The sequence below is a fragment of the Anolis sagrei genome, chromosome 2 (assembly GCF_037176765.1).
Source record: "Anolis sagrei isolate rAnoSag1 chromosome 2, rAnoSag1.mat, whole genome shotgun sequence".
NCBI lineage: Eukaryota > Metazoa > Chordata > Lepidosauria > Squamata > Dactyloidae > Anolis > Anolis sagrei.
Window position 1 is genome coordinate 80,471,900 of NC_090022.1, and position 13,064 is coordinate 80,484,963.

Consider the following 13,064-nt stretch of genomic DNA (forward strand, 5'->3'; position numbering starts at 1 on the left):
TAAATGCCAGTTTCTGCTGGGTTTTCTGCCAGACTTTCTCACAACCACCTGCGATTTTGCTGGGAGTGGTGGTAGCTAAATACCCTCTCATTTCGATCCAAGTCAGATCTGGGGAGTGGGGGGGTAATACCACTGGCCTCCCTCCCATTTTTGGCATACTGGAGAGGCCTGGGTCAAAATGATAGAAAAGGAGAGCTTTATCAGAAGTCTGCAAATGGAGCCACACCTCTATGGTAAATTTAAGCCAAAAATGGGGGTGAGATGGGGAGGGTGGCAGTGTCATCCCAGTTCTCTGGCCTCCAGGAACTTGAAGAATTGGGATAACTGTGGAGATTTATCTTCAGGATCACAGATGGCAGAAGGAGATCCCAAAAGTCCGTCTCCACATGCCCCATACCGAGAAAGGTGCAGACCTTCATTGAAGGTCCTCTCCTTCCCAGGTATTTTTTAACTTGGAGTAAACCCGGGTTTACTCCAGGTTGAACTGGATTAGCCTGAGGTTTCGCTGGACACCTCAGGCTAATCTAGAAAAAAAAGGGCCCTAAGCCTGGGTAGATGAACCTTTTGTTAACTTAAGTATCTGCTATTCTATGTATCTCAGTGCTGTAAGGGATGATAGATACGATTGTAGCAGTGTCTTTTGGATGGTTGCAGCTATTATTTTATGGTTTCCATCTAAAAGCCCACATACAAGCCAATATAATAACTTGCCCCCCAAATACTTCTGTAATTAGCCACTCAGTCAGGTCCACCTGCCAAGAGTCTGATAAGAAATTCTTCAAAGGTCTTTCTGAATGAGAAGTTTTCAGCTACAGCCTTTCAGAGTCCAACTTGGACTTCCTAACTTTTGAATGCAGTTTTCTCCTTTGGGTGTACCTTCAAGGAAGAAAGTGAAAGGGCAATCCAGAGCCATTCAATGTAACACTTCAGTAAAACTCAATGAACCCCTTTAAATTCTTAGACTCAGGTGAAAAGTCAGCCTCCAGGAATCACCAGGTTTTACTGAAGGAATGGAGCCCTGCCAAGCATGTTATGTAAACCTGCCTATTTTGGAACCCTAACTGCCTGCAGAGCCTAAGGCTAAACTAGACAGAGCAGGTTTCCTGTGGTCTTTTAAAAATGAGACAGCAGGCAATGTGATAGGAGAATAAAGATTGGTCTTTCCCTGGAATCATTCCATGGATTTATATTTAAACTTCCCAAACTCTAGTTTGCATTGTGAGAAAAAACCTGATGCCAGGTTAACCTTTTTTGCTGCAATGCTAGAGACCCATTCCAAATGACACACAGGAAAAGTATTCTCCTGAGAAATGTGTGGGTGTTACTGGTAATATCTGAGGTTTAAGAAATATAGGGGGATTGGGGCAAAAAAGTTTGTTGCCCACAGTTATTCTAATTGCACTAAGCAACTTCAGCCTGAAGGAACTGGACACTCGCAGTTGGCTAACAGTCTGTCTAGAAGTTACAAAATGCCTTGCCACACTGTTGTATGTGTACTGCAATCAATGTAAAAGCACTGCAGTTGTCATTTGTTTCATTTATTTCCCACATGCTTATTGTTGTCTATTGATAGTTAGTTCACATGAGTGCAAATTTGTAGATGTAAAAGGCAGAAAGGGTAGATATGGACTATAACTTCTAGAATGCTTTAGCCCTCATGGCTACTGCATGCAGGATTCTATCCCCCCCCCCAAAAAAAAAAATCTTACTAAGATCTAATTGGGTTATTATGCAAAGGAGATTTACTTAAAAGCCAATGTACCAGTTTTCTGCTTGAAAATACAGGCTTAAATGCAGATAGCATCTCTCATTTTTCAGAGCACAACATTCTAATATATTTGAATGAGGTTCTGACTTTTGCAGTATAAAACCAGGAAGAGGGGCCTTAATCGGGGACATTATGCAGCATGAAGAACAGAACTTCTTATACCTTTTAGGTTTTTAAAATGTTTTTATCTTGGGGGGAAAGTTTGCTTTTGCCCACTGTGCAAAGGCTTTTATAAAAGAAGAAAATTCCATAAGGGATTCTGAACTAAAAATTGGTGGGAAGGAAAGGTTTAATTCTCTCACACATACTCATACTAATCTCAATCCAGTTCAGGGCTTTATGTGCTCACTAGAGTGTTTTTGAAAAAAAAAGAAGAAAGGAAGGAGTCTTAAACATGTATCGTACAACCGCGATACCCATGGGAGATACATTCCAAGTACCCCCGTGGATATCTGAAAGCATGGATAAATAGCAAATCTTGTATATTTACTTTTCCTGGGTTGGAAACATACAACAGAATCATACTGAAGAACCCAGAGACAAACACTTCTGGGCCAGGGAGTGGGGTCAATCAAACCACAGATAATGAATCCATGGACTGTATTTTATATGTCATGTACTTAGCATGCCACATGGTTTAATACTCTTCGTGGATGGAAACAAAACTTTGAAATATAATTTGCAGACTGACAGCTTCATTGTTTTTATCTTTGTTTCTAGGTTTCCATAACCCTATCTTTTGGAAGATACTCTGTAATGCATGCATATTTTGGTTTGATTTTGTGTCACTTTACATAAGGCACTGTACTGTATTACTGATGCTTGCAAAAGGAAGACCCATAAATGCTGTTGAGGAGAAAGACTAAAAAGTATCAATCCTTAGCATGTTTTCTTGGGAGTAAAGTCTCATTTATCTCAATGGGGTCTTCCTTCAATTTACCATAGTTCAGTTGGGGTTGGAAGAGGCCCAGCAAAGAACCAGAGAATGAGAAGCAATTAAAAACATATACAGATATCCAAAGTTAGCCCAAGCTGCAGACACACAAAGAGGCAAGACCTGGGAAGCAATAAGCTTGAGGAGTTTGAGTAATGATTGGCAGCAAATTCTGCATGACTTTACAGGATAATGCAGCAACAAAGTAAACCATGATGGTCGCAGGCTGCATGCAAAGAAGCAAGACGCTGGAAAAAAGAGCTGTTACTATGTCTCTGCGTGAGTACACATTTGGAATGCTGTGATCAATTATCTCACCTCCTACCATACCATACAGTGTCAAAAGTCTGTGCACAGTCCCACATCAAAGACTTGGCTGTTTACATAAAGTATATTTATGAACATCTTAGAAGATGGGTATGTTACATAATTCACTTCATCTTCCACTGAACTATTGTATAACTTGATAATCATATGATATCATTTATATAGTGAATTCCAAGTCCTTCCAGCTTTCATAAGAGGCCTGTATAGAACAGGGACATTTGCCCAATCTCATCTTCCCTTCAGAATAGGAGAAGGAGGCACTTATTCCCAGCTACAATGGAAAGAACTTTGTGAACACCCATAAGTGCTTCTTCCTTTCATGGGGATAATGAGGAGGCCTTCCTTGTGCATATATGCTTTGTTTATCATATAATAACAGGACAACTGTCTAAATTGTTGCATGCCTAAAGCACTTCATTAAGTTAATTGATTAGTGCATTGATAGATTAATTTGTACATGAAAACAGAAATGTTTTTAAAAACATTATAGAAGTGGAGTTACATTATGATGTTCAGGAAATCGTGAATTCAGAAGGTCTTTTGTCAAAGGCCATTTTGCTAGGAATTAGCCTGTAGTGGTAAAATAAATAGTGCTCTGGACCACAGAGTCAGAATAATATTGGCTGTTTGGAACACTAAGGAAAATAAGCTAATTCCAACATATTTCTCAAAGGAGAAAAATAAAGCAATAAATCATGGTATAACCATAACCATACTCAGGAACTCAAGTTGAATCACATTGAGTTCTGCATGACTACAGGACCACCAGAATGTCCAAAGGAATTAACTATTTTACATGCAAAATCAAAACTTTCATTAAAGAGCTAAAAGAGGGAAAGAGAGAAAGATGTGATAATCTTGTTAAACATTCGCTAGTTTCTCAGATTAGCCTTTCCAGATTCCTTTCCTCCCACATATGACACTGTGCTTAGTACCATATTGGATCTTCCTTCTATGGCAGGTTAATGTTGGTTCCCTAACATATTACGGGTGCATCATTATATGAGAAACAATTAAACTCATTATGTATCCAATAAGACAGAGAACAAGGAATTCTGCACACTCAAGAACAGGTTGATATGACACAGATCATAAGGATCAATGTAACCACAGCAGAAAAATGCAGGACCTGAGAGTTATGATACCTTCCAGAATTGTAAGCAGGTACATTCTTTAGACTAATTAAAACAACAGAAGGACTAGCCGGGAGAGATATCAAGATAGAAGCCTGTTACATTCTTGGTTTGGTGCTAAAAGGGAAAGCTTGGGAAATCAGACATTGGGCCTTTTTAAAGGTTTGTTTATGTTATTATTATTTTTTGAGTACTATACATTTCACGAAACATGGAATCTGCACTGATGTGAGTACCTGTGAAATACTTGATACTGGGCAGATAGAAACAATCAGGGGAAAATAAAGTAGTGAAATCAGAGGCCAACATGTCTTGGGACGTTTTGGGATTAGCTTCACACAGGGCACATATCCCAAATATAAAAGGCCACAGAAAAGAGCCCCATATTATTTGGTACTATTATAGTTGTTCACATCTCTCTCTCTATATATAAATCTACTGGTGATCTGAAATGATTTTTTTCCATACCCAAATTTAAAAAACTGGCCCATAATTCACATAACTTTTACATTAATAGAATCCCATTCTCATTTCTATTTCTTTACATCCCTGAATCATCATCATACATATTTAAATGATAAAATTCTTAATAAATAATATCTCCATTAACCACATTCTGTTGAACTGGGGTAGTTCATTCAATTTTTTGTTCATTTATATTTAAAATATATCTAAAGCCTGCCAATATCCAAAATAATCCATTTTCACTCACCAAGGCCTGTTCTATGAGAAGGCAAAAAAGAATGGCATTACCCACTTCCCTCAAGCTCTGGAACACATCTGTCTTTAACTCTGCATACTCAATTATGTCCTTCAGTTGGTGATGGAAAAACTCCAGGATTCCTTGAGAAGAGAGATGGGGATGAAGTGAGAGATATCTATCAATTAGGAAGATTTATGTTGTTGGGCTGTAATATTGCTTCATCAGCATCATAAAAATTTCCTGGAATTATTATCAGGCTTCCCTTCGCTTTTTGATTTCACTCAGCAACTTATTTGCCAAAGGAAAATTTTATTCGCAAAACAACATTTTATGCAGACCTGCCAATCAAATGTTTTCAGTCAAATAAATTCACATTGCTAAACAGTTTAAATTATTTATAAAAATAATAAAATACCAACAAGGTAAGAATACTGAATCTGAAGCCATTACATATAAATATACATAGGCTATTCCTAAGTAAACAAAATTAGGTATCTTAATTTAATAAGGAATATTCTATATAATATTATATATTTTCCATATACACATGAGCAGCAGCCACATATTCTGCAATAACTTACTATGCATACAGTTGCACAGAATATTTCTTACTCAACTGGATATGTTTTCTAAATTTCCAATAAGAAGTATGGAAAAATATAATGGTACAGAGTAGTTTGGGGGCACCTTTAAGACTGATTTATTTTACCATCAACCTGAGTATATTTAAGTCCATTTCTTCAAAAGCACTGTGGACAGTATCTGAGGGAGTAGACTGAAATCCACAAAAGCTCAACACTTAAAGGTGCCATTAAATTACATTCATACTGAAGTAGATAACCATACATTTACCTTTCAAATGCAAAACTTCAGTATATTATGTTTTATGTTTTGTGAATGATTTCATGAACTGCCTTATATTACACCTCATAGGAACTGAGAGAAACATGGATGAAGCGGGGGTCATGTCCTTGCTCCTAAAGGTAACCATCACTGGGACAATAAGGAGTCATGTCTGTAGTTACAGACCTGATTGGTTCAGTGTAACTTGGCCACTTCAATCTGCCTATACCACAAATGGAGACATCTGCCTCTGCTGCGGCTCACACCAGCAATTTGCCTCCTTGTGGTGGCATCTGGTAGACAACATTTCATTTCCTTGACCTCTGCTTCTCAGAAGTGTCCAGGATCAGTTGTGTACAGGCAGTCCTCAAATACAAGTCCTCAAATAAGATATTTACACATAAACAAAAATCTCTTAGATGTAAAGCAAGAGATATATACTGCTTTGCGGGGGGAAAAACAGAATTAAAAATAACCAATTCATTAAATAATAATGAATTATTTAGTGGGAGTATGGCATAGTGGACAAAGCACTTGATGTAAACTACTGATTTGATATTCAAATCCCTATTGCTCTGTAGATCACTGTGAGGTTTTAAATGAGCCATACCATCTTGTCTTAAAGTTCTTTGAATCAGGAAAATTGAGTTAAATCACCATGGAGAAGGGACATAATTCAAGTGCCATAAATAACAAAGAATTAATATTTATTGATGACTCATAATGTGATCCAAGTACCAACCTGGAGATCCATACTCATGCCTTGGCAGTCGGCAGATTTTGGGCATCACCTCTATCAAGGTTTTCACATACTGAAGGATGGTCCCTTGCAACTACAGGAAGCAGTTAAAGATAAAAATCAGACCTAAGAAACAGCCCTAAAGTTGAAAGTTTCTTTATAAGGAGGTCAGTTCTGGGCACACCAGTTTAGGGCAGTTTTAATGGTCAGCCAAAATGTTTGGTTCCCAGAAATACTGATTCTCTCTTTCCTAGGCAGAAAGTACTATCTTATTTCTGATGACATGCTGAATTATGGAAATATTGACAGATTCTGGGGCTCCTCATCTTAATCATGAGTACAAAGTTTGGGGATAAGGAATCAGAGGCTCATTCACATCATACTGTCCCTTAAAATATATATCTCATTTTATACTAGAGTTTCCTAATTTGAACACCCAGAAAAGCTCTCATGGGGGCTTCAGGCTTTATCTGTGATGTCATATGGAAGCTATCTGAAGTTATGTGGCAATATGGGGCTTTTAAGCAGCTTCCAAAGATCACCAGGAAATATTTGCTTGATAGAATCAGATGTCTGTCACTTACAGTGGGCATATTTACAGATTTCTAGAAATGACCACTTTCACTTTGTGATCTACTTTCTTTTCTTTTTTTCATGTAAGGAGCGACTTGAGAAACTGCAAGTCACTTCTGGTGTGAGAATTGGCTGTCTGTAAGGATGTTCCCCAGGGGTCACCTGGATGATTTACCATCCTATGGGAGGCTTTTCTCATGTCTCCATATGAGAATCTGGAGCTGACGGACAGGAACTCGCCCCGCTCCCTGGATTCGCACCATCAACCTTTTGGTCAGCAGTACTTCTGGCACAAGGATTTAACCCATTGCGCCACCACCTTTGCTGATGTAAGCCAGCTAAGAATATTAAAATTAAGCATGAACAAAGATAGTAAAATACTTTCATTGTAGTCCAATGTGTAGGCATATCCATATCAGTTTTTTTTTAAAAAAATAAGCAAATCCCACCATACCATGACAGCTCACAAAAAAAAAAGCAAACACATTTTCAGAAATGGTTGTCTATTTAACTTCTGTTTAAGGAGGTAAACAGCTTAAAACTTAAACAGCAATCCTCAACAAATCTTTGTGTGAGAGTTTGTGCATAATTTCAAGGCAAATTGCTTGAATATCTATATCTATATCTATATATAAAATCCAAAAGGCAAACCTTGATTTTGCCATTGAACATAAGGGATACCTTTTAGTACACAACTGCATATAATGGGACTCGCGCACCCATGGTTTCTGGTAACCATGGGAGGAAAGGGATCCTAGAATCAACCCCGGTGGATATCAAGGGACCACAGTATAAACAAAATTAGATTAACTTTCTTGGAAAGCACATGATAAATACATGCTCAAAAATAATCTACTTTTAACACATTATGTCCCAGCCAGAGCTGTCTGAGTTTCTGGCATGAGTCTCATCTGTAAGTTCAAATCCCACCCTTACCAGGCTCTTGACAATTTTGAGTAGCTCCTCCATAACCACAGCAATCCCCTGGTATCCAAGGAGGCGGCAGATTGTCTTGAAGTGAGGAGGCCCCACAAAGTTCCGATATGAACTATAAATGTGGCTGTAAGCAATGTTGAGTGGCTGGGGAAGGAAACAGGAACAAGACAGTTACTAGAAGCAAAGGATAACCAGTAAATTATCACTAGGGGCCTTGAGGATGGTATGAAGTGGCTCCACCAAGCCATATGACCCAAAGGAAAGCCCAAGGCCTGGCTTCATTTAGTGCTGTGCCTATCCCTGGGGTTGAAAAAGACAAAGATTGGAAAGGGGAGAAAACATTAAGCATCAAAAATTGGAAGGATAAACTGTGGGATTATGCACAGATGGCTAAGATTTCTAGCAATTTGAAATATGAAAATCATGAAATATTTGAAAGAAACTGGAAGCTGGCCTTAGCATACTTGACGGGAGAGCTAAAGAAATAAAAACAAGAGGAATTTTTTTGCATTAGAAGTATAGAGGGTTAAACAAGGATGGAAGCCAGGGTGGTGGGTGGGTTGAGGGGTAACTGTACTGTGGGTGGCGGGTTGTCTATGTATGTGTATGTGTATATGTCTGCAATATATATAATTGGTGTATTATCTTTTTGAAATAAAATATTAAAAATTTAAAAAGAAAAAAAAGACAATGAAGAAACAAACAAACTGGGAATCCTGCTGTTATAATAGATTGTTGACTTGAGATAACAGTGGGGATTTCTTTCCCTATTCTAGACAAGGGTTGACCTGAAAAGAGTGGGTGGGATGGACTTATCCTATGGGCCAGCAGCTCTCCATCCTTGTTTCAAAATAACAGTCAAAAGAACTGCAATCCACACTTGTAGCCTTGAAAAAGAAACATGACATCCTATTTCAAAATGGAACTTTGGCAGTCCAAGGTATTTGTAGAACTCTTCTCCAAATAAGTTGACATTAATTGTCTGTGTTTTTAACTGATAAACCTTTGAATATATTTGAATCTTTTAATTGTTATTATTTATTGTTTTACATTTACTTTTAGAATAAACAATCCCAGGATCTTTGAATATAGTGTACACTATAAAATGAATAACTGAAATAAACATGTGCCTGATATTGTATATTATGTATATGCATATTAAAACACCTGTATAGCCCATCACTAATAATGAGATAAAGAACTGAGATGACAGATAAATTGATGGAAGCTGTAAAACACCGTTGGGATGAAACACTCATTGGAAGCAAAGTGAATACGGTATTATGAAAGCCACCTACAGTATTTTCTGGTACAAGTAATGTACCAACTGGGCATCCTCTTGAAAACTGTTTCATTTTACACTGAGGTATATTAATGTCAACAAATTCAGATTCTTTTACTGGGCTCCATGACCCAGCAGGGCTCTTCTTAGGCTCTTATCTAATGAAGATACTTTTCTAAGAAGTTGCTAATGGTGAGTGTAAAGAAGTTGATTATAAATTGTATGACTTTAACTGTATTTGTGTTTGGATTGGTTGCACTAATGCTGGAGCGGCCTAGCTGAGAGGAGTGCGTTACCATGGAGACGATGCTGTAGAGAAGTGGGAGGAGCTTAGAGGGGAGAGTTTGAAAAACGACAGTTTAAGTTCAGTCAGAGTTAGGGTTTAGGGTTAGAGGAGTGAGCAGTCAGGAGTTAAGATTGGAGGGTGAGGAATTGGTAGAGGAAAGATTAGGAGGTTATAGCTGTAAAAGAGTGAATTGTGAAGCAAAGTTTTGAGGCTTTGGAAAGCCAGATTAAGCTACTGGAAGTTTCTTAGCCTAGAGAGGCTGATAAGGGAAACATAACCAGTATTCCGTTAGTCTAAAGAAAGGCTAAAGAATAAGCTTATTAAGTATCTGATCAAGGGAGGATCAGATAAGGGAGACATCCCTGTATTGGAACTTTGTTTTGTAATAAGTGCTTCACCTCAGGAAGATACTGTATAACCTGAAAAAGTGTAACATTCAACTAACCAAGCATTATTCTGAGTTCTATAAGAAAAGTTACAATTTGCAACCACACGCTTTGTGCTCAATAAACTTGTTAACTTTTGTTTGAAGACTGCCTCACCTCCATTAATTTTGCGTCCAGTGTGCCGTATCTCCCAATAATACCTCACATCACACATTGGTGGCACCATTAAGAGTAATAAAGAATAAATCGTCCCTCCTCTCTCCTAAGACGTTACAAATTGGTGGCATATACGCTCCTCTTTACAGTGAGTATGGCAGATGAGGAAGCCTTAATAAGTTCCTGATTTGAACAGATGTATTAAAAGTATTAAACAAGTTAGGAAAGCATAGACAGAGCTGTGAAACAGAATTAATGTCTACCATGCTTTCAGCTTCCCCTGTACAATAATGATGGCTTGCAGGCAGGCAGATCTGACGGATTTCAATATTATGATCTAAATAGCCATATTTTATCCAATTCTTTTTTCTGACAGAGGCAGAACAGAATTCAAATCAATAAATCTGACAGTGACATTTATTAGAGTATTTTAAATCACACATGAGTTCATAATGGGAATCTGCAGCTAGCATGACAGGCTGCAATCCTATGGAAACTTATAGGGTACATCAAATTTTCCTCTAAGGTCTGTGTGCAATCATGAGTTCTAGCAGCAAAGAGAGCCTCTATATACCCAGCTATAAAAGGATAGAAACACCTCCCAAAGCTTTTGCCAAATCCACAGACACTGAGGGTTGGACCAACATTTGTGATTCCCCACTCCTCTCAATAAATAAAAAAAATCCCTTTACTAGAAACAAATACACACACATACATAAGTAAAATAAAGATGAATGAGTTTGGATTATCAGCAGTTTCTTAAATTCCAACATTGACCCTGCATTTATAGAAGCAACTTCTGTGAGCACAGATGGAAGAGGGACAATCTCTCATCTGTTCTCAGCAGCACTACCTACTGCACTCCTTGGAAGGGTTTGAAAACTCTCAGAGCATGGTTTTTTAATGTTTTGGGAAGGGCTGCGAGGGGGAGGGAAGAAACATTCTGATGTTACTGCAAGCATCAGATTTAGGTCATTAAATGAAAGCCCCCCCCCCCCAATTTATATTGCTTTTCTCTCGTTTCCTTTTGATCAATATAATCTGTGATTAATGAGATCCCACCACATGTTCTATTTTCCTAAACAAACTCCTTCCAAAATGAATAGGAAATGACCTTTTTGACTAACCTTGGATCCATAAAGATAATACGGCTGAACGTTGGCAGGTTTATCTCTCTGGGGTTCTTGGGTGAATGGAATGGCCGTTCGCACAAATCTAGTGTTTATGAAAATGAAAGGAAAATGGATTTATCATAAGCTCATTTTGAAACAGTTGTGTCCAATTTTCTGAATCAAAACTGTGTACAAACAAATGATTCCCCACCTCCCTAATTGATTTTCTGTCAGAAACAATTTTCCCATTATAGTCATCTACTAAGAGTGCTAGATAGCTATATGGCTTTTTTTTTTTTTTTGCTGGTTGTAATGATGTTATCTAGTCACTACTCAGATTGCTATGATTTTTACTAAATTGTCCAAAATTAGGTATATTTTCTCATAACCCATCCTTTCAAAACCTTTTTAAAAGACTAAATATTTTATCCATCATTTATTCCATAAATTCTTTGCAATATAGTAGCACAAACCTTTTGGTTGATTTTATTCAATCTACTTAATGTCTATACACATATTTCCAGTATCCCTAAACTGCTTGGAAAAGTCAACATGATGTTCTCCTCAATCACTCCACATACCACATCATCTCATTACAACAACCTTTCCAGTTATATTTTAGTTAGAAATATATTTCTGATCTAATACCAAGACTGTCCCATCCCTGGCAAGTTCAAAAATATATGTAAAGTTACTGTAACTAATATTATGCTTAATTAATTTATTAATTCAACTTAGTTTGGGCCTAGATGGATACAAAGCACAAAGTGACTCAAATCTAATCTTCAAAGGTACAAAGCACTCCATTTTGAGATTTCCTTACCTGTTAGTAGACCCATTGTAGCAGTAATTAGGTAAGAAGTCAAAATTAAGCTCCCAGAAGACATGTAGTGTGATGCGCCCATAAGGAGCTGAAACATTGTGATTGGCCTCTCGAAACATGGCATCAAAACTGTCCAGGGTCATGTGTTTGCACAGTAGTCTATGTGTCAGGCGATTTATCTCCAAAAGCCACTCCAGCTCCTGCATCCAGAGAAAGAAGTAGCAAAAAGATGTTTTGCAAGATCAAGGTCCAGAAGTGAGTTACTTCAATAGACAGTATTTCCTGCACACCATGGATATCCTTTCATTATAAAATCAAGCTGGGAGGCATATAAAGAATGGAGAGTGAGGCTTTCTCCTGCCATTTGAATACTTGCGGCAGGTGAAACCTATTGATGGAAAATGTGAGAAGCACTGCTAGGCTTTTCATAAGAAACTCGTAAGGACAAAGTGGGCTCCATGACCCAGCAGGGCTCTTCTTAGGCTCTTATCTAATGAAGATACTTTTCTAAGAAGTTGCTAATGGTGAGTATGTCAGATGAGGAAGCCTTAATGAGTTCCTGATTTGAACAGATGCAAGGAGAAGAATAAGGCAATACACAAGTAAATCTTACAATCCTTATTATTATACTGCGAACTGGGAGAGGAGGTCCAATTGAGACCCCATCTACACTGTCTTATAAAATCCAGATATCTGCTTTGAACTGAGTTATATGGCAGTGTAGACTCCTAAAATCCTGTTCAAAACAGATTATCTGGATTATATGGCAGTGTAGATCCAGCCTGACATATAGCCCTGAAACTAGAGACAGAACTTCCTTGATTACTGGCCTGCTATCAAGCTACAATTTTCTAGCAGCTGAACATACTGATTGAACTACCTGAAAATTATCATTCTGGTGTCTAAATTTGATTCCTCATTGAAAATCTGATCCATATTAAAATAAAATGTTTTGAATGTGAAAACTGTCAAGAATCCCATGTAAAGGTTGATGAGACCTCTCTCATCTGGAAATAAGAGTGTGAAATGTGGACAATAACCAAGAGTCAACAGTGGTACAGAA

At 37.8% G+C, this 13,064-nt stretch overlaps 1 protein-coding gene across 2 annotated transcripts in view; it reads right to left on the reverse strand.

Annotated features, from left to right (window-relative positions):
- CYFIP2 (cytoplasmic FMR1 interacting protein 2) overlaps nucleotides 1–13,064 on the reverse strand; it is a 79,102-nt gene that overhangs the window by 18,919 nt on the left and 47,119 nt on the right. For both annotated transcript variants that reach the window (XM_060765548.2, XM_060765547.2), the window contains exons 22-26: nucleotides 12,002–12,201; nucleotides 11,194–11,281; nucleotides 7,957–8,100; nucleotides 6,451–6,541; nucleotides 4,875–5,005 (exon numbers count right to left, since the gene is read on the reverse strand). In XM_060765548.2, the coding sequence (XP_060621531.1) occupies nucleotides 4,875–5,005; nucleotides 6,451–6,541; nucleotides 7,957–8,100; nucleotides 11,194–11,281; nucleotides 12,002–12,201 (654 nt within the window). The remainder of the gene's footprint in view (nucleotides 1–4,874; nucleotides 5,006–6,450; nucleotides 6,542–7,956; nucleotides 8,101–11,193; nucleotides 11,282–12,001; nucleotides 12,202–13,064) is intronic.